General features: G+C 39.7%; 1 protein-coding gene across 1 annotated transcript; it reads left to right on the top strand.

The window, feature by feature from the left end:
• On the top strand, window positions 1–20123 carry LOC149318744 (NAD(P)H pyrophosphatase NUDT13, mitochondrial-like). The gene is made up of 9 exons (XM_089507870.1): window positions 1–97; window positions 2556–2695; window positions 3042–3149; window positions 4888–4991; window positions 7533–7658; window positions 9382–9493; window positions 10716–10870; window positions 12011–12235; window positions 19013–20123. Exons 1-8 carry the CDS (start codon window positions 9–11, stop codon window positions 12209–12211), a joined length of 1035 nt encoding a protein of 344 aa, XP_089363996.1. The 5' UTR covers window positions 1–8; the 3' UTR covers window positions 12212–12235; window positions 19013–20123.
• The last annotated feature ends 62 nt before the right edge of the window (window positions 20124–20185 follow it).

The following is a 20185-nucleotide window of genomic DNA, read 5'->3' as shown; positions in this document are numbered from 1 at the left end:
AACATAGGATGGCAATAGCTTTGGTGTATAGGATGGGATATAGAAGCACATCCTTGTTATGTTGCAGGTTCAATTCAACCTATGTCAGGAGAATGAGGTAAGCTTTTTTCTACATAGGAAGGCAAATTTTCAATATTATATTCTCATTTTCTCCCCCTTCCCTTTCCTTTTTGCTACCATATAAAGTATTAATCCTATCTTTTGGTATTTGCTATCACTTCATTGCTTATTGTTCTAATTAAAGCTCGTGGCATTTTTAAAATTGAATATTCAGTGTATTACTGTACTTAAGTACCATTCAAAAGCAATTGCTAAAATAGAAGGTTGAGTTTGCTGACAGCCTCCTGAAAACTCAACAGAATACTGGTATTTTCGGTAAAAATGTTAACACATTAAAACAGTAGCAAATTGATATAGTTACTATTATCATATATTACATTCCAGTCCCATTTCCCACATGTCGTTTAAGCAAATGTTGTTTAAGAAGTGATACCTTTCATATGAAATATGTTTGCATCTGTTATATCGCTGGTAAACCTGTTGCATTTATGATATGAGTGTTGTCTCAATGTTCTTAGGTTGGGAGCTGGTTTGTAATACCTGTAATGATTTACCAGATTGTTATATTATATTATTTATATTATTTGACTTTCCATAAAACTTGCTATTTTGTTTTTGCTATATTTTCAGGATGAGGCAATTCTCTTAGAATGGGCAGATAAATAACTGGCTGCCATTTTGTTTCCCCAAAATTTCAGTGTTGAGTTTTGTGAAACTGAAAATGGTCACCTCCTTTAGGACTCTCCACACTTTTACAGAGTGAGCAAACTGTGCTTCCAGGCAACAGCTGATTTTATTCAAGTGGTGAAATGTGAAGTATTGTTTTAAAGAAAGGCCTGTGGCTGAAACAGGCTTGAGGAAAACTTAACATTTTATCATACCATTTCATGCGACTCTATTTTTAAACTTGAACCATGTCTTCTTCTTTTTTTTTTTTAAAGAAGAATGTCTTTAAACCCTTCCCCAAGATATTTTATACAGAGTTGAATTCAGGATGTCCCAGGCCTTTTATCTGAAGCTGGTTGAGTTCAGTGTGACTTACTTCCAAGTAAATGTACTGAAGAGTCAGCATGATTCAGAGAAGCAAAGTTGGGGGGAATGGTCATTTCATGAAACCGTTTTCTCCTCAAATTACTGGATAAAGTTGTGGTTGAACCACTGGTTTTCCAAAGTTCTTCTTCTAGTGAAACAGTTAACTAATTTCCTGACTTAAGGATCTTACTTTGCATCCAATCCTTTTCCTTTGGCGACATGTGGGAATCATGAGCCCCTGCAGATGTTGTTGCATTATAGTCCAACAACATCTGGGAGGCTGCATGATTCCCACTCTGGTTTTGACAGATAGCAGGCAATCCTCTTCAGCTGGAACTTGGAGCACTTCTAGACAGAGGAGTCCTCACAATAGCATCTTTTGCTGTTGCATATTTCCCCCCTTAGCAGATTCTCTGCAGTAAGCAAAAAAGCAGTTTAAAAACAAGGAATATGAGTGGAGGATGGTATCATCAGAGGCCCACATAAAATTCAATGAATGAGGCTGAGCAATGATGAGATTAAAACTCTGCCTGAAACTGCTCTTATTCTTAGGTAAGTATAGTACCCCACCTCCTCATTCACTGGGGATAGGGGGCCAAGACCCCCGTGAAAGTGGGAAAACTGCAAATAAAAAAACCCCCAAACACTATTTTTTTTTACCTGAGAGAACACCTCTCTAGGAATCTCTAGGTCCTCCAGTGCAATAGAATTGGCCATGGAATTGCGCTGGAGGATCTACAAATGGCTAGAGAAGTGTTCTATATAGGAATCTCTAGGTCCTCCAGCATGACTTCTGGCAGGCAGTTCCCATAGAATCATGCTGAAGGGACTCAAGATTCCCAGAGAGAACATACTAATCAAATCCGTGAATAATAAAATCCACAAAAGTCAAAGCAGTAAGTATGGAGGGCTGACTGTATGTAGACAGGACGGCAGACGGGAAGAATAAAGGAGGCACTTTGAACTATTTCTTATATAAACTTTAGTAGATCTATTAATGCCTCTGAAGAGAAAAGAGGACCAAAATTACAGTTCAAAAGCTTAGTAATATTTCTTTGTTCTATCTTGACGTATTGCCAGAATTAGAGCTTCTGATCACTTCTGAAAGAATTTGAACTTTTGAAAAGGTTTAGACTCACTGGGACTCAGAGACTCTGCATGGATGAGGAGCTGTTTAAAACGTTGGATCAGAAAGGCAGAACATCTTATGCTTTAGCTATGGATGAACATTTATTTATAAATCAAAATGTCAAGAAACCATTTCTTTTTGAAAAAAATATGTTCAGGTTATATTAATATACTGCATATGTCTAGTCCGTGTTTCATATCCTGTGTAGCCTGTTTTTTCTTTCCCCCTTCTTCTCCCCCCTTTGCTTTGTCACTTTCTTTGTAATTATACTTTACGGAATCCAATAACTTTTGATTTAAAAGCAGTGCTCTGTGTGATCGTTTCCCAACTGCAGATACCTGTTCGAGTTAAAAGAAAACGATAATGCTTGTCGTCAGGCCTACAATTCAGGCAGTTTCTTCCTGTTTTACAATTGCTCCCCCTTTTTGCGACGAAAGGAAAAAAAGTTCTGGGCCCCAAAGATAAATGCAGCAGGTAATAAGTTTCTGTACAACAGCCATTCTCAAGACTAATGGGCACTTCATTTTTAGAGGAAGTACCATATCTATAAGGTGTTAAAGATGCTTTCATTGCCTGCTTTTAAAGAACCCAGAGGGACAAGAATTTAAGTGATGAATGTAGAAAGAAGGCTGAAAGCTATAACAGAGGTATCTGAGCCCATTCACACTATACAGCTATAACACTATATTCCACTTTAACTTCTGTTATGAGCTTCTATTGTGACTGTAGGACAGCAGCACTGTAACAAAGAATCACGTCTTTTGTTGTAATATTCACATACTTTTTTCCAAAACTTTCCATCTGTTCTTCTGGTTTTCAGAAATTAAAGAGATTTTGGTGGAATTTAGACAGGATGAACAGAGGATAGAGGAGTCCATGCTTGTTGGCTGTTCGGAGGAATGCGCGCCATATTTTGCTCTGGATCTAGGTTAGTGTTCAATTTTATGCAGCTTTATTAGACTCCACCCTTCCTTATTCTGAATGGTGCTAAGATGAATCCCATAAACATTTGTTGGTTTGTGCTTTCAAGTCATTTTCAACTTATGGCAAACCTGTCATGTCTTGGTAAGATTTGATCAGAAAGGGTTTACCATTATCCTCCTCAAAGGCTAAAAAACTGTGACTTGCCCAAGGTCACCCAGTGCAATTCAAATCCTGGTCTCCAGAGTCCTAATCGAACATCCAAACCTCTACACCACACTGGCTGTGTAAACATTTACACAGAAATAAAATTCCAATGGTCTGTATGGGATTTGGTCTCAAATATATGTGAATAAAATCCAGTTTTTAACTTGTAGGCACTATCAGTCTTATTGCTTATTTATTTGATTTCTATCTGGCCTTTCTATGAAAACTGGATTAAAGGTTGCTGACAGAAAGATTGCAGATAAAATATAGATTTTTTTTTATTTTAAAAAACATGAGCCATTTCAATCTGGTTTTAGGCCTAGTTATGGGACAGAGACAGCTGTGGTCAGGTTGTTAGATGACCTCCATTGGGAACTGGACAGAGGGAGTGTGTCCCTATTGGTTCTGCTGGACATCTGAACAGCAGGACCAAGAGAAAGCCTTCCCCTGTAGATCTTAAGACCCTTGCAGGTTCGTATGGAGAGATATGGTCTTTTAGATAGAGTTTTCTGACAGAAAAGGCTACAGATCCCAGAATTCCATTGCACTGAGCCTTGGCAATTAAAGCGGTGTCAAACTGCATTAATTCTTCAGTGTAGATGCAGCCTTAGACTCTAGAAGACCAGGGTTCAAACCCCTCTTTGGCTACAGAAACCTAATAGATGACCTTGAGCAAGTCAGTCTGCCAGCCTCAGAGGAAGGCAAAGGCAAACTCCCTTTGAACAAATCTTCTGAAAACAATGCTTCTGAAAACCCTGTGATAGCTTTAGGGTCACCACAGGTCTGAAATGACTTGAAAGTGCATAAGAACAACAAGAATAATAGGAAAAGATAGGGCTTAGACTTTTAAAAAAATGGAAAATTACATGAAACCAACTACGTTTCCATTTTTATTTTGTTTCATTGTTATATTTAAATGCCATTATTAACAAATAAAATCTCTTCCACTCATTTTAAAGTCAGTTTAACATGCTTTCATTTCATAAGAACTTAGTGTTATGGCACTGCAGTTCTCTGAGCTGTGGGATCTTTGTGGCATACTGCATTCACCTAGGTTTTGTTTCCTTTGGAAGGATGCCTGTGGCTTTTTGTAACATTTGCATTCAATTACAAAGGCATTAATTAAGTGTAAGTGAAAGTACACCTGTAACACTTTCAGGATTCTATCTTTGAGGTTGCCTTCCACATGTATACGTATTTGTTCCTTACTTTATTTGAAGCTAACAACAGAGGTTAGGCAAGAGAAGAGGCATCTCATTCTAGAACAGTTTCTGTGTATTCCCAATAGATAGTTCCTTACCAGCAATTTCCAAAGCAAAGGGACTATTTTCTAGGGCCTTTAATGTAATCTCTAACAGCCTGAATGGCTCAGTTAGTTTAGAAAATCCCCAAGTAATATAACACTCTTTTAGCTGTATGGCATTGCAGCCTCTGTGACAGCAACAGTGCTGTAATTATATGCTATTGATACAAACCTAAGGGTGTGGGGTGGGATAATAACTGAGAAATCTGATTCCTACAGATTTATTGAATTCCAGGATGGTTGGACAAAGCTTCCATTGAATCGAAACTCAATGGATCATTTGCAGACTTTCGGAAGGCTTTCTTCCAGTTAGAAGAAGACGTATCTTTGATTTCCACGGTATGAGTTTACATATAAATACTGAGGACATGTTTGCATATCATACTAAACCATAGTATGTGTTAATTGTAGTTTGTTCCTTAATCCATGAATTATATGGCAGACCACCAAATGATCCCTGCTTTGTCTTTTTCATTTCTGGTTTATTTAACCCCCCCCCCCCCACTCCTATTGTCAGTTCTTGGCTGTATCTACACTGCAGAATTAATGCAGTTTGACAGTACTTTAACTGTCATGGCTTGATGCCATGGAATTCTGGTGTTTTTAGTCTTGTGTAGCCTTCTCTGCTAGAAAGCTCTGGTGCTACAACAAACTGCAGATCCCAGGATTCCATAGGATAGAGCCATGGCAGTTAAAGCTGTTCAACTGGATTAATTCTGCAGTGTGGCAGCAGACCTTGTTTCACAATGGATGACTGGGGGAACAGACCAGACACAAGCCATAGTTTGTGGATTTGGATGTCACAACAAGCTACAGTTTGCCAGCCATCTGCAAACTATCAGTTTAGTTTGTGGCTAGTTAACAAACTGTTTGATTCCACACCATCCCTTCTATCCCTGCATGAAGGAGCTTTTCAAAAGCTGGCACCAAGATTTTTATGCATTTTTGGTGAGCCTAGTAAAATTATTAACAAAATATGTTATCTGAAACCATGGCTTGTTAGTCCAGTTCACTCATAATGATAAGCCAGATTTAAAAAACAACACTGTGGCTTGTCATGACATGCAAACATGGTCTGAGAGTACTTGTTATCATATATTACCTCACATATTGATGTTAGAAGCCTTCAAACAAAGATTTGACTGTTACTTCAAATAAATATATGAAATTCAGTTTCTCTTACTTCTTCAGTTCCTAGTGATAAGAATTTTCTTGCTCTCACATTTTTCAGTCCTTCTCAGATATCTTACTCTCACCTTTTACTCTTCCCCTCATTCGTGTGAAGCATAATCTCCTCATTCTCTGGCCTTATCTGCTTAGGTTCTCTTTCTTGTTCTCATAAAAGCTCATTTATGCCACTGTTATCCAGGGCCCCTGATCAGAGCAGGTCAAATACTGTCATCCCAAAAACCTAATTCCTACTACACTCTATCACTCCTCTGTGACTTTTTTATTTATGTATTTTTTTTAAATTTAAAGCATTTGTAACTTGCCTCTTAGTGATTTATAGTAGGTTAGTGATTTACACTTATATTAAGTAAGTCACTCCTAGAGTAACTTACAAACATACATAGCCTGAACATCCCTGCTCTTAGACAATCTACATTTAAGATACAATACAGAAGGAATAAGAGATGGGAAGGGAAGAGGAAAAAGGAAAGACCAGGTTGCAGTTTTTATAATCACCAAATGGGAGGGAAATGGTTCAGATAGCCATTGGAACAACTGCTAGGTGACAGTTTACAGGAGGGCCAAGATGATAGTTCTCTCAACAGAGAACATGGAACAGCCCTGCTTCTCTTTGTTGCCTGTACTCTGCAGCCTCCTGGAATTGAGACTGATTGCAAGGTTATTTAGTGCAATGCAGTATTGATCAGAACACATCATGTAGTGGGGAAAAGACTAGACTTGTTTGTTATACTTTCTGTGGCTCAGGGCCAGTTCACACATTTCACTTTAAGATTGTAATGCTGTCAAGAAATGATTCAATTAAAATGTGTCCAGATCACATATGGAAGCAGCTGTTGTTTCTTAGCTATTGGAATAGCAACTAATTTTGTCACTGTGCTGTGAACCCTTGGAGCTGGTGAGCATATTATTGGGGCCAAGGTAGAACACCCTAGAATTATGAACTCTGACCGGAGGAACATCTCATTGCTTCTGGTTTAATGTTTCTCCCAGAAGTGTGAACCATTTGAGGTTATAAAACATTGGAAATGCCTGGAGAAGCTATAAAGTCTGGCACTTATTAATTGACTGTGATAGTTCTGAGAGGCTTGAGAAAAAATGGACACAGATTATCATCCACTGCATGTGTCATGCTATTTCTAAGGGGAATGAATGACTTGTTTCATTGTTTCAATCAGTTTTTCATAAAATTGATCAGTTTGTGGTTGTAAAACAGACTAAAACACATGAAGTAAGGTATGTCCAAGGCAATGATTCCAAAAGGAGTATGCAAAACCTGCTGTGAATAATGTAAAACAGGCTGCACATATTGTTTATGGGATGATCTGCTCTTTAAAATGTCATTGTTGTCTTATATTTACAAATATAAAAAAGAGGAAGTGCACAATCTTTTTTGAGCGAGTGTAGCATTGTGGCAAGATGGATGTAGGAATCTCAGATCACCTTTCAGCCATGAAGCTTAAGGTCTTGTCTTCAGCAAGTGATTCTTTCTCCATCTATCATAGTATGAATGGATGGATATGTCAAGTGAACAAGCTATGAGTTTCCAAGTGTAATTAATTCTCATTCTGTTAATGAAGTGAGCTTTGATTTACAGAAGGAAAAAGGCATTTTCATAAAGGGCTTCCAGTTTTTTTGTAAAACATTTCTCAGAGACCTTCACAACCTGACTTTTTGTACTGATGTTTAAAGGCACACGCTCTCCTTCACTGGCATGAAAACAACAAGTACTGCAGCAAAACTGGACAGCCCACAATGAAGAATCTGGCTGGAAGCAAACGAGTTTGCGACAGCAGTGGAATAAACTATTATGCACAGGTGGGTGCATGAATGAAAAATAAACCTGTTCTAGAGGCACTATCCTTAACCTGGACGCTGTATGTCTTCAAGTCATTTCCATCTTGCAGTGATCCTTTTGTAGGGTGTTCTTGACAAGTTTTTCAGAAAGGGTTTGCCGTTGTCTTCCTCTGAGGCTGGGAGAATGTGTCTTGTCCAAGTCACCCAGTGGATTTCCATGTCCAAGTGGAGATTTGAACTCTGGTCTCCTGGAATCCTAGTCCAACACTCAGCAATATTAATTGGTGTGGCTGATGAATGAAGTAGTCTAAAACATATTTAGACTCAGGTTGGAGATGGCTTTTCTAGAATCGTACAAACAGGCCATCAAGAATCTGTTATGAACAGATTTCTGTCAATATACTTTGAGCTTTGCTTGTAAGTTGATATTGGAGACCCTTTTAGGAGACCCATCAGAAGAGGAGAGCAAATGACCTTTTTCATGAGTAGATGCAGAATATTTTCAAGCAAATCGGAGGGTGCTTAGTTGAGCTTCCCTTTTATCTATCTGCTCCACGTGAAAGGAAAAAAGGCAGAAGGGAAGAAAATAAGGCTAGCTCAGTAATCAAGCATGCTGGAAATTTTAACTAAGCTGTGGGGATTTATGGAAGCCAAATTATGGACTGAATAACTTCACCAGTTAGTGATCTTGCAGAACAGAATAGGCAGGGAGAGGTACGTACCTCCATGATGGAACTAGGGATGTGTGCATGTGTGAGAGGAAAAAAGTAAGAGAAAGAGAAAGATGGAGAGAGATGTGGACTGAGATAGTGAGTGTTGGTGGGCTTTCCCTTTTAAAATAACTGTCCAAATATTTATGTACCAGGGCAATTGCTTTACACTGGGGCAAAAAGAACAAATTTTAATCAAGAATGTGGTTTGAGAGGGGCAGATTAAACAAACCTAATAATGTTTGGTTGTTAATAATGACTGTGATTTGAAAATGTCTGTAACCTCTGAGCTTGTATTTTTGCTTTGGCTGGTCAAAGTGCTAAAGTTGGCCCTGACAAAAGACCCACCAGGGTCTTCTTGTCCACCTACCATTTTGGTACAGGAGTTGTCTATAAGAACCAGGAAATTGTGAGAGGAAGTTATTGTAGAAGGTATTTATACTTTTCATTAATTCTTTTTCTTGTTATGTCCTTATTTGAGGTATAATACAAAGCTGATCTGAACTCTGGCTGAGATCATGCCTCAGGTCTAATCTGCAGTTTTAGACTGCTTTAACTGCCAGGGCTTAGTGCTATGGAATTTTAGGAATTGTAGCTTGTTGTGGTGCCAGAGCTCTCTGACAGAGAAGGCTAATGTCTCAACAGTACAAATCTGAGAATTTCATAGCATGGAACCATGGCAGTTAACTCCATTATTTCAAATGGCAGATTAGACCTCAGAGGCTATGATGTGTAACTTTATGATGCCATAGCTACATACACAAAACTTCTAGTGAATTGTGACAGTGCATATCGGGCCACTGCACACAGTGTTTTGTTGTGCACCATTGCACACATTGAGGCACTTTGCAAGATGGGTTCCCTCTTGGTGCAATGAGACCATTGCACAGTGGTTGTGCATCTGGTTCTGCTTGCATATTTCTACTATGGCATAGTGGCACAATCCAACTTTACATGATCCTAAGTCAATTTGTGATGATGTAACTTCCCAACAGGATGTCAGCCTTCTTTTTTCTTTTCTTTTCTATTTTTAGATGTCTCCAGTGGTTATTACTTTGGTATCTGATGGGAATCGATGCCTTCTTATACGGCAAGCATCATTTCCCAAAGGGATGTATAGTGCTTTGGCTGGTTTCTGTGATGTAGGTAAGCAGTCATGTTGAAAGCGGATTGATGCAGTATTTTAAAGATGGGCTGCGAAGTAGCATAGAGTAGAGAACTTGTCTGGGGCAAAAAAGATATACAGTGGTACCCCGGGATACGAAAGCACCGCCTTACGAAATTCCCGGGATACGAAAAAATCCCAAAGAAAAAAACTGTTCCAGGTTACGTTTTTTTTTTCGGCTTACGAAAAAAAATTTTGGTGCTTTTCGGCGCGATTTCACACGAAATCGCGGCTTTCGCTATTAGCGCCTATGGGCTATTCGGCTAGCGAAAGTTTCCGGGTTACGAAAGCGGCGGCGGAACGAATTAATTTCGTAACCCGGGGTACCACTGTACAGTACATTGAACAAGTCTTAACTGATTGACTTGTTCATTGCGTTGCAAATAACTGTCTTGCAAATAAAATATAATTCATTGCATTTATTGTAAAATATATACAATGACTGAATCCATTAAGAATCAAATAGGAAAACCTGTGATTTTTTCCCCCTTATCTATTGGAATGTGTGGAGTGAACAGTTCATTGAAGCTAACTACTGTATTGACCTATTTTAAGTTTGAAATAAGTATTTCATGCCTATTTAGAGTGTGCACTACTGTTCTGTGCATAGCACAATTGCCTTGATAACAATGGTTATGATCCAAACATTAAGTAACTTATTGTGAGACTTAAAGCTTTTTGTTTTTAATGAATGAAATATTATTACTTTTAAAAATGTTAGATAAGGTTTCTTTAAATGTGAACAGTTAAAGGAATAATTCATCTTAGCTTTTATCTTGAAACACTAGAGGCAGCCTACATTTCATTTGAAAAAATGTGAAATGAAATGGAAATGAAGTGGAGCAACAGCGACTATCAAAAGCCATTTTTGTAAAAAACAAAACAAAACAAGGATTGTATTAAATTGATAGCAAGACACTCTATGAGGATCATAAGCATTATGTATTCTTTGAAAATTAGACAAGGAGAAATGAAGGGAGGGAGGGAGGGAGGGAAGTCAATTGACAATATTTAACCTATCAGTTGGGTTCAGATTCTGAGGATAATGAATGACCTTGATTGTAGTTGATCTTCAGTCTGTATAAGAGTTTTTGTCTTCATTTTGGAATGTCATGAGAGAAATGTTGGTGCTTATTCCAAAGGAAATTTGATAGCCTACTTTCAGGATAGAATTTTTTCTTTTACTATACTTTCTCCACTCAGGAGAGACTCTAGAAGAAACAGTTCGCCGGGAAGTCGCTGAAGAGGTGGGGTTAGAGGTGACATCTTTGTGGTATTCTGCTTCTCAGCACTGGCCATTCCCACACGGCTGCCTAATGATGGCTTGCCATGCCCTGGTGCTTCCACAGCAGAGTGAGGTAAGGCAGGCAGAATGAGATTTTTGTTTGGTGTATTTATCTTTGCTATAGAAGCTATTAAAGCAACCTTTATTGACTTGAGTTATCTAAATCAGGGAATCTTATAATGTTGGCGAGCTCTGACTACAGTCTCAGGCAGCATGGCTAGTAGTTAAGGGTGATGGGAGCTGTAGTTCAGCAACATCTGGAAGAATGCAGGCTCCCCACCCTTGATCAAAATGTGCAGTTCTTGATAATTTAAAGCATATTGTGTCCAGCCTACTTTTTAGTGCAAGCTTCCTGATGAGTTTAAATTATTTAAACTGTTAAAGATAGCAGTTTATTACAGTGGGCCTCTGGTATCCACTAGGTTTTGTCTCAGGACCCCCCCCCCCCCCGCCATTGGTACCAAAATCTGTGGATGCTCAAATCCCATTAAATACAATGGCATAGTAAAATTATGTCTTTTATATAAAATGGGAAAATCAAGATTTGCTTTTGTAATTAATTTATTTTTTTGAAAATTTTCAAGCTATGGGTAAAAAAAATCTCTGGATACGGAGGGACTACTGTAGAAGGAATAGCATTTCTGTTTGGATGTCAATGCCCCAGAGCCTAGAGTGCTTCACTGTTCAATATTTGGCTCCTCTAGAGTGAAACGGCATCATTACAGCCACCATTTGGAAGACATGCAATCTTTGGGCGGGAGGCTTAAAGGAAACATACCAGCCCACAAAAGAGTTTTTTAAAATTCCTTTAAATGTGTTCTTTCCTGACAAAAAAATGTCAGGGTACCAGTAACTTTGGTAGAGTTAGCGGCATTCCCAAGAGGGCCACATGCAGTTTGTGAGCTGTGGAATTCCAGATTTGTTTATTGCTTTTTACTTAACCTGAGCACATCATACACAGTACCTCAGTAATTGTTGGAACAATTCCATAAAATAGACGGATAGTATTTTTCTTCACATTGCATGTAGGGACAGGAAAAGATACAGTAGTACATGGCCTAGCTGTCCAGTGGATTTGTGACAGAGATGTCATTTTAACCCTAGATTTACTGTTTCTTAGCTTAGTCATAGCCACAATGCTGCCCATTATTCTCTTTATGATACTGCAGTTACTTAACATATTTATTTTAATTTTGCATAATTTCATTTGCAGATTAGTATCAACAAACAGGAACTTGAAGCTGCCAGATGGTTCAGCCATGAGGAGGTGGTGGAAGCCCTTGGAAGGCAGCCCAGGCCTTCCAGCGAAAAGGATGACAACCTCTCTGTTTGGGTACCACCTAAGCAAGCCATAGCCCATCAGTTGATCCAGGAATGGGTTAAGAAACATGCTTCTCCACTTTCTCACACTTAACTATTCAGCTGTTTACTGTTACAGGTAAAAATCAACAGGGTTTACTACTGGTTTCTTAGTTTCATGGTCCTTGTTTCTTATTTTTCTGCAAGATATCTATTGGCAGCAGAGGTGGTACCACTTAGCACTTTTGCCTTAATAGAGGTACCTGTTTTCTGTCTTCAGTAATGGACAACTAGGCAAGATGCCAAAAGCGTCACATCAGATTTAGACCAAGATTTTTGGGATACAAGCAGGATTTCAACTACCATGGTGGTTATAAGGTAATTCTGGATCTGAAGTTTTCCAGCAGTGAAGGGAGGAATATCCTTGTGTGGGTTGCTCCTCCCATTCATTCAGATAGGCAGAAATAGGTCAGTACAGTGGATCCTTGTTATACGCTGGGGTTTGGTTCCAAGATCCCCCGTGTATAACAAAATCCGTGTATGCTCAAGTCCCATTAAATATAATGACACAGCAAAATGGTGTCCCTAATGAAAAATGGAACATCAAGGTAAATTTATACTTTTTTGGAACATTTTCAAACCATGTATGCTTAAATCCGTGTATAAAAAATCCGTGTATAAGAAGGGCCGACTGTACTTGAGTGCCTACCAGGGAAAACCTGGTAGCCTAAAAGCCAGCCATATTTCTGCTTGCTGCTCCAATAGGACATATCCAACTTTGCTCTGCTGCTATTTATCACCTCTTTCCTCATTCAAATCTTCATTTTAAAAGAAAAGCCCCTGCACTTCACATTCTCTGTCTTTGCTGCTCCCTTCTGCATCTCCCTTGTTTCTTCCTCACCATGCCATACCTTTTCTTGCTCCCCCACCCCCTTCTCCTTTACTGAGAGAACCAAGAAGCCAAATAGGAAGGGAACATGTCTAGACTTGCTCAGCATGATAAAGGAAACCCTGGCCAGTCCAGTGATGCTTCCACTCCCCTGGAACTTTGGTGTTTTGGGAGAGTCACAGGAGCTGGTGGATGAGGGGAAACGGCTGCATATTGCGATCAAGATGCAATCCCCACACACAGTCTGAAATGGGCCAGCAGAGAAGGTGACTTTGTTAATGAAGGAGACCTTTAATTAGGCTTGCCATATCCCGCCTGGGGGTGGGACTTTCCCAGTTTGGGGTGGGGCCACACAGTCCCGCCCCAGTTTGGCCCCTCCCCCGGGACCTCCCCCCCCCAGCCAGGCCCTGGAGGCAGCTCCACCCCTTCCTCCCCATGGCTGTGTGCCACCCTCTCCGCCTCCCTGCCTGACTTAAGCCTAGAGAGCAGGTCTTAAAGACAGCTGCCACTCAGAGCTATTGCCAGCCCACTTGGTATATATACCCTGCAAAAGGCATTACTTTCAGGTTACAGTGAGCAAAGAAAAAAAGGCCATCAATCGTTCCTGTTTCCCTGGGAGTCTAAATGCCTCCTCATCTTTTAAATGTCTACCGCGTCAGTATTGTTGTAATTCTTTATCACAGGATCGTTTTTGAGGCCCTAAACACCTTTCCTTGTAATATGCAAATTTCTCCCAAAGCTGACCAATGGGAAAGAAGCAATCAGCCCTCCACTTGGATTGGTTTTCAAGGGCTTGGAAGGAAGAGATTTTGCCTTGCAAGTTGCTGGTAAATAATAGAAGGCTTTGGGGTAGCAAAGGCTGCAGAAATAGTTTGACTCCCCCCCCCCCTTAAACATCCATGGCTCAGTGCTATGGGATTCTGGGAATTGTAGTTTCTTGTGGCACCAGAGCTCTTTTGACAAAAGGAGACTGAATGGAGGCGTTGCCTGGCTGGGGGCAGAGCCTCTTGCCAGCAGTGAGAAGGCTGCGATGATGAGGAAAAGCAGGGGCTCCTCTGGTGGTCCTGGCCACTTCCCTTGGCTCCCTCCCTCCTCCTTCTCCTCCTCCTCCTCCTCTCAGAGCTCATTCACACTCCCTGGCTTTTCTCTCCCCCCCCCCCTCTCTGCACTTTGAGACCCCTTTAACTGCCAAAGCTCAATGCTCTGGAATTCTGGGGTCTGTGAGGCATTTGGCCTTCTCTGTCAGAGAGCTCTGGTGCCACAATAAACTACAATTCCCAGGATTCCATAGCACTGAGCCCTGGCAGTCCAAGCAGTGTGTTTTGGACACAGAGATCCTCCAAATGAATCCAGTCCCTAGCTTTTATATCCCTCACACACACTGCAGGAATAATAACCCACTTTGAGACTGCTTTAACTCAGTGCTAGGGAATCCTGGGAATGCTAGTGTTTGGGAGACATTGAGACTTCTCTGTCAGTCATGGCTCTGAGGCCACAATAGACTACAATTCCCAGGATTCCCCAGCACTGAGCAGTCTCAAACTGGACCATTTCCTCAGTGTGGATGCACCTGGGGAGGAATTCTGGGCACTTCAGTTCAACTACGTTTGGAGGGTTATGGGACTCCCTGTCAGAGATAGCTCTGGGGCCACAGTGTACTACAGTTCCCAGCATTCCCCAGCACTAACCCAGGACAGTTAAGTCACTCTCAAACTGGATTATTTCCTCAGTGTGGATGCAGCTTTGGTGAGGAACTCTGGGCATTTCAGTCCAGCATTGTTTTATTTCTGCAGTGTGTTTTGGACCAGAGACAAGGTGACCAGGCATCCTCCTCCTTTTCCAGGACATGTCCTCTTCTGTCAATTTTCAAAATGTCCATTTGGATCATGGCTAAGAAGCATGGATTTATAATTACATGGGTGTTTTTAGCTTTTATCTTTGGCCATGTCCTACGTTTTTTTTGCTTGGGTGCCCTACATTTTGGGGTGAGGGCATTGGTCACCTTGGTCAGAGAGCTTTCCAGGGGTTAACTGCCATTCTGATGTGGTGCTGGAACAAACCACCATTCCCAGAATTCCATAGCATTCAGGCAAGACAGTTAAAGTGGTCTCAAACCAGATTATTTCTCCAGCGTAGATGCAGCCCAAGCCTTTTGCCTCTCTTATGCCTGAGATTTCAAAGCCCAGCCCTGGCACCACAACAAACTACAAATCCCAGGATTCCATAGGATGGAGTGATGAGAGTGAAAGCAGTGTGGCAGCAGCCTAAGTGTGCTTAATGCAGTTCTTAACATGGTGCACCTCTTGCCTACAGAGTCTCACAAGACTTTTTTGTTTAACTACTTGTACCCATTAACTCCATTTCATGTTTCCTTTATTTAGTGGGGAGGAATACAGACAAAACAAGTCAAAATGAAGGAAAACCAAAGTCCCTTGACCAAAGGGTTTGGTTGTGGAATAAGCCTCTGAAATATGCAAGAGGCAATGTTAAAATAAAGCCATGTTCAATGCTCAAATGTGCTGTTTGGAATGGGGAGAGGGGGGTGGCCAGAAAGGGAAGTACATTTCCGTGATCTGTCTACGAATAATGTCAAAACGTCCTCCATTTTGATCATGCCTAAGAAACATGGATTTATATTAACATTTCTAAAAAAGCCTCAATTTTTTTGCATGTCCTCCATTTTTGTAAAATGTGTCCTACATTTGAAAATGTTGTCCTGCATTTGTCCTACATTTGTCCCGGTTTGGAGGTCCTCACTTATAGCAACCCTACCTTTAATACATGGTCCTTGACTTTCCCACAAGCATCAAAGGGAGGTAATGACCTCATGGTTTGTCTTACGGAACTTGTTTCCCAAGAAGCCACAGCCCTGTTCTCAGCAGTGGTGTCCCACATAATGCAGTCCAGTAACACAGTTCCATGGTATTGTTGTGGGGTGGATTGGGGCAGCATTGGGCAGGCAGCCCCTCTCCCTGTCTTTCCCCATGCTCCACCATCATCCCTCCACACCAGGTTATAAGACAAAGCTCTTTCAAACCCAGCAACCATTTCAGGTTTGTCATCTTGGCCATGTTGGGAATTTTATGGCCAAAGACATGGCAGCCATGATGGAGTAAATAGATGCTGCCATGTCCAGATCAAAGGACCTACCCAATTCAGGAGGGGGACATGGGATAGGGCAAAATATTTTCATAATTACTTCAACGTATGGTTGTGTCTGTACAATGGTAAAGCCAACAATGAATTGATTGGCAGATATAACTTGGGAAGACTGGGGAAGGCTTTGCAGTCATTTTTAAAGCTGCCTCCATTCTCAGATTAACTCCAGAATGCAGGATGGGTTTGATTGATTGATTGATTGAAATTTTATTTCTATACCACCGTTCCCACGATCATGGCGGTTTACAAACAGTACAAATCCAATACAATACAGATTCAAGAAAACAAATTTAACAATAACAATTACCCTAAACAAAACCAAGCATAACTATACCTCATTAAAATCCATCATAAAAACAGTTAAAAATTACTAATCAATCTTAAAAATACAATACAATACAATACAATACACAACACAAGGGGAAAGACAGTCAGGACATGTGAGGGAAGGCTTGACAAAATAGATGAGTCTTCAGATTCTTCTTGAACGACTCCAGGGTTGAAAAGAAGAAGAATGTACACTAGTCCTAGAGATGTTATACATAATTTCCTGCTCTTGAGTCCACTGTAGATAATTGTTAAAACAATCCCACCCCTTCTCTCAAGCATATACAAAGGGAAAAAAACCCTAAATTTTAGTCCTGCTTCTACTCATACAAAGGCCTTTGGTCAGGTTGTCCCTCTGACTTTGGAAGTCACTGCCCCAGGTAGACGAGTTTTATTCCCTCATTTCTTTAATCAGATGACAGCCTTAAAATACAAGCATATGAGGCTAGAGTGGAAAAATGGTTCTGCAAATGGAAAAATAAACCCTTTTCATAGCTCAGATAGTATAGATGACCAGAGCCGTTGTTGATATAAGGACTGCAGAAAAGGTTAGGAATTTATTTTAAAACTTAGTTATTGTGGTGTACTGTGTGGAACAGACTAAATTCATGATGTTATGGACTCAGTGTTTCTTGGGAATCCAGGTTTGGCTCACTAACCCTTCCTTGTTGAATCCATGTGAGCTCTTCCATTCTGATGCCACATTTCCCCATACATATATATTTCTATAGAAGTAATTACAAGAAGTAATTCTACAGTATGCCAGAGGTCTAAAGTCTAATGACGCTCCCAATATTTTGTGGCTTTATTCACTAGATGCAACTACAGTATACAGAAATGCTAAAAAGTTCAAATTTTAAAAGAAACCTCTCATACCCCACAACACAAGCATTGTGATGAATAAACAGATGAGTTTCTGTTGTACTACTGGGGAGGGGGGGATAAGGACACTGCTCCTTCAAATAAGAATTCTGTCCCTAATGCTGCCCCTGTAGATACACCTATGCTGTACTATAGTCTGATTTTATAGCATGCTCTCTTAAAGGCATTGACCATCACTTTCTAATTCATTTTCCCTGTGACAACATGTAGTAGAATTCACAGCCTCTAAGCAAAGATGAGTGAAATTATCTTTGGTTGTTATATTGTTGCCACTGGTTTTTTTTTTTTTTGAATTTGCATAATTCTTAAAGGAACTCAGATACCAAACAGAAGGCACATTTTAATTTTCTGATATACCTACAATTTCCTTACACCGTGTCTTGCTTGACCAACTCAAAATGTATTAGTGGCTGCATTTTCTTTGCAAATGAAAGTGTTTCTTCCCAAGTCCTGTTCTGTTATTTTACATTACTCAACAACAGCTTATCTAAAATAGGTCTAACAACACTTTCCATAAGATGGATAAGTTGTTATCTGAGATATTTCTAAGATACCAAACTTGATCAAACCTAGCCAGGAATACAGTTGGTGCAGATGATGAAACAAAAATACAAGGGAATTGCAACATCCTGTCCTAATTAGGTTCATAATAGGAATTAAACATAAGCCTACTGATCAAGGAATATAACAGGGTGATAGCATGCAAACCTATGTTAATGCATTTGTTGCAATAAAGTTGGCTTTAATACTTTTTTTTTCAAGGAACGAGTTTAAAACCTTATCTTGTACACAGGTTTGAGGGCCCTGTTGGGCAGAAAAGCTCTTAATTCTTTAAAAAGCAAAAGTGAAAAGAAAATGAGTTGCAGAAATAATGTGAGAAAGCTAAATTAACTGAACAGCAGTGCTACAATGAAATAAACATTCAGCAGTTATCAGAAGTACTTTAAGTCTGTGAGAGAAATAGGAACAGTATTGCTTGTTATCTAGAAGGTTCACCACCATTTTTTTCCAACTTGTTTCAAAGAGATTCACTCTCTGGAAGGTTATTGGGGGCATTAATCACAAGCAGAAGCGTAGGCCCTTTATTGCTCTGAGGCTTCAGACCAAGCAAACATTTTCTAGAACTATTTATAAGGCTGACAGCATTCATACTGGAGAAATAACCCAATTTGACAGTTTTAACTGCCTTTGCTCAACACTATGGAATTCTGGGACCTATAGTTTGCTATGGTCCCAGATCGGAACTCTGTTAATGCATTTATGTGCTTAAAATTAAGTTTTAATTGTGACTTTTTTCATTAAACAGATATCCTATTAGTCTGTTCTATTTACAGCTCCAGGTAGATGTGCATCCTTGCTGCAGTGGAAGAATAATGAGAATGAGTGTTGCAATAATCAAATGCTCTGTTGTTTATTTAAAAAATAATGCAATCCATTTTAAATGGATTTTCAGATGGAAGCTCAATTGTTATTCCCATTCAGTTCAGCCTATCCAAATCTAGCAGTCATAACAGTTGTTCTTTCCTCAAGAATTCAAAGGCATAGTCATGTTAGTCTGGAAAATCAGCATGCAATGGGATCTTGTAGTACCTTTGCACGAATCTGAGGAGGTAGGCTCAAGTCTATGAAAGCTCATGCTACCAACTTTTTCTCTTACAGTTTGTCTCAAAGGTGCTATAGAATCTCTTTCCTCAAGATCAACAGGTGTTTTGGTCCAACTGAAATTGAACTGGCTCACAGAGATTCGCCTCCTTTGGATCCAGAGCATCCTTTATCATAAGTTTGTATCCTACCTTCAAAATAAGTTTGAAAAATGAACTGTTCAGATTTGTTTCATCTGTGAGGGTATGCTGTGATTCAAGCATGACCCATTTTCACATATAGTAGCTATTGATGTTGGCAGAGATAAAATGGGATGTGCAAGCATTTTAGATCTCTTGAGAGCAGTTAAGAGCAGCTGTAATTTTTTGTTTCTTATACAACATTTCCCCTCCAGGGATGTATTTTGTTCCAACTGACGGGGGGATTTGAATCTTGCAGTGAATGCTAGTTTCCCCCCAGCACACATTCTGCTAACATGTCTTTATGAATTGTCCCCTCTTTGAACCAAGATGAAATGAGGGTTTTACTGGTACGCAAAATAAAGTTAAATAAGCTAGACACAGCTTGAGAAAGCATATAAATGAAAGAGAAAGAACTGTTACTAACAGTTAATCTTAAAAACAACTCCTCCAGTTTATAAAAGAAACACTACCTAGCTAGTCTTTATTCCGAGAGGGAAACTGGATAGTTAAAACCTTGTCAGCCCATGCTCATTTTGAACGATATGTGAAACTATGACTCGATACTCAAGCCTTTACTCTTCAGAAAGCTACTCTTTAAAGTATCTAATGGCAATCTATAATTTGGGATGCATAATCATGGGATGGTGGGAGGTGCCCTAAACCTTTGTATTTCACATACTGTCTTTGGCTGCCACTATTGTAGAGGAATGAAAATCCACGATTTCATATTATAAGTGCTTCAAGACAAACCAGAACTCTTCCAAGTATGCATTTCCTTTTTGGCATGTTGAGATATCCTCAGATCTAAACCATAAGTTAAATTTCATGGAAGGAGTATCTTTGCTTTTTTGAAGGCATGGCTGGCTAAAGAGGAGAGGCAAAATTCCTTTGGTGAGCTTCCTCACTTTCATTTATGTTAGGATCAAAGACCATACAGCTACTGTACACTATGTAATAGTGTTGAACATTAAATGACTTAATGAGAATATGAGTAAAGTACATTCTGCTTCAAATTTTTCCCATGATTTTTGTTTGTGTGCATATGTAT

The sequence above is a fragment of the Sceloporus occidentalis genome, unplaced genomic scaffold (assembly GCF_023333645.1).
Source record: "Sceloporus occidentalis isolate IW3139 unplaced genomic scaffold, rSceOcc1.0.p SCAF_2, whole genome shotgun sequence".
Taxonomy (NCBI): domain Eukaryota; kingdom Metazoa; phylum Chordata; class Lepidosauria; order Squamata; family Phrynosomatidae; genus Sceloporus; species Sceloporus occidentalis.
The sequence above is the reverse complement of the archived record's forward strand: the minus strand, read 5'-3'. Positions and strand labels throughout refer to the sequence as shown.

Excerpts from the sequence above, each read along its gene's own strand:
- LOC149318744 (XM_089507870.1), top strand. The coding sequence starts at position 9 with ATGGCAATAGCTTTGGTGTATAGGATGGGATATAGAAGCACATCCTTG. Across the intron at positions 3,150-4,887 it reads ATATTTTGCTCTGGATCTAG|GATGGTTGGACAAAGCTTCC; the intron begins GTTAGTGTTCAA and ends ATTGAATTCCAG. Across the intron at positions 9,494-10,715 it reads GGCTGGTTTCTGTGATGTAG|GAGAGACTCTAGAAGAAACA; the intron begins GTAAGCAGTCAT and ends TTCTCCACTCAG.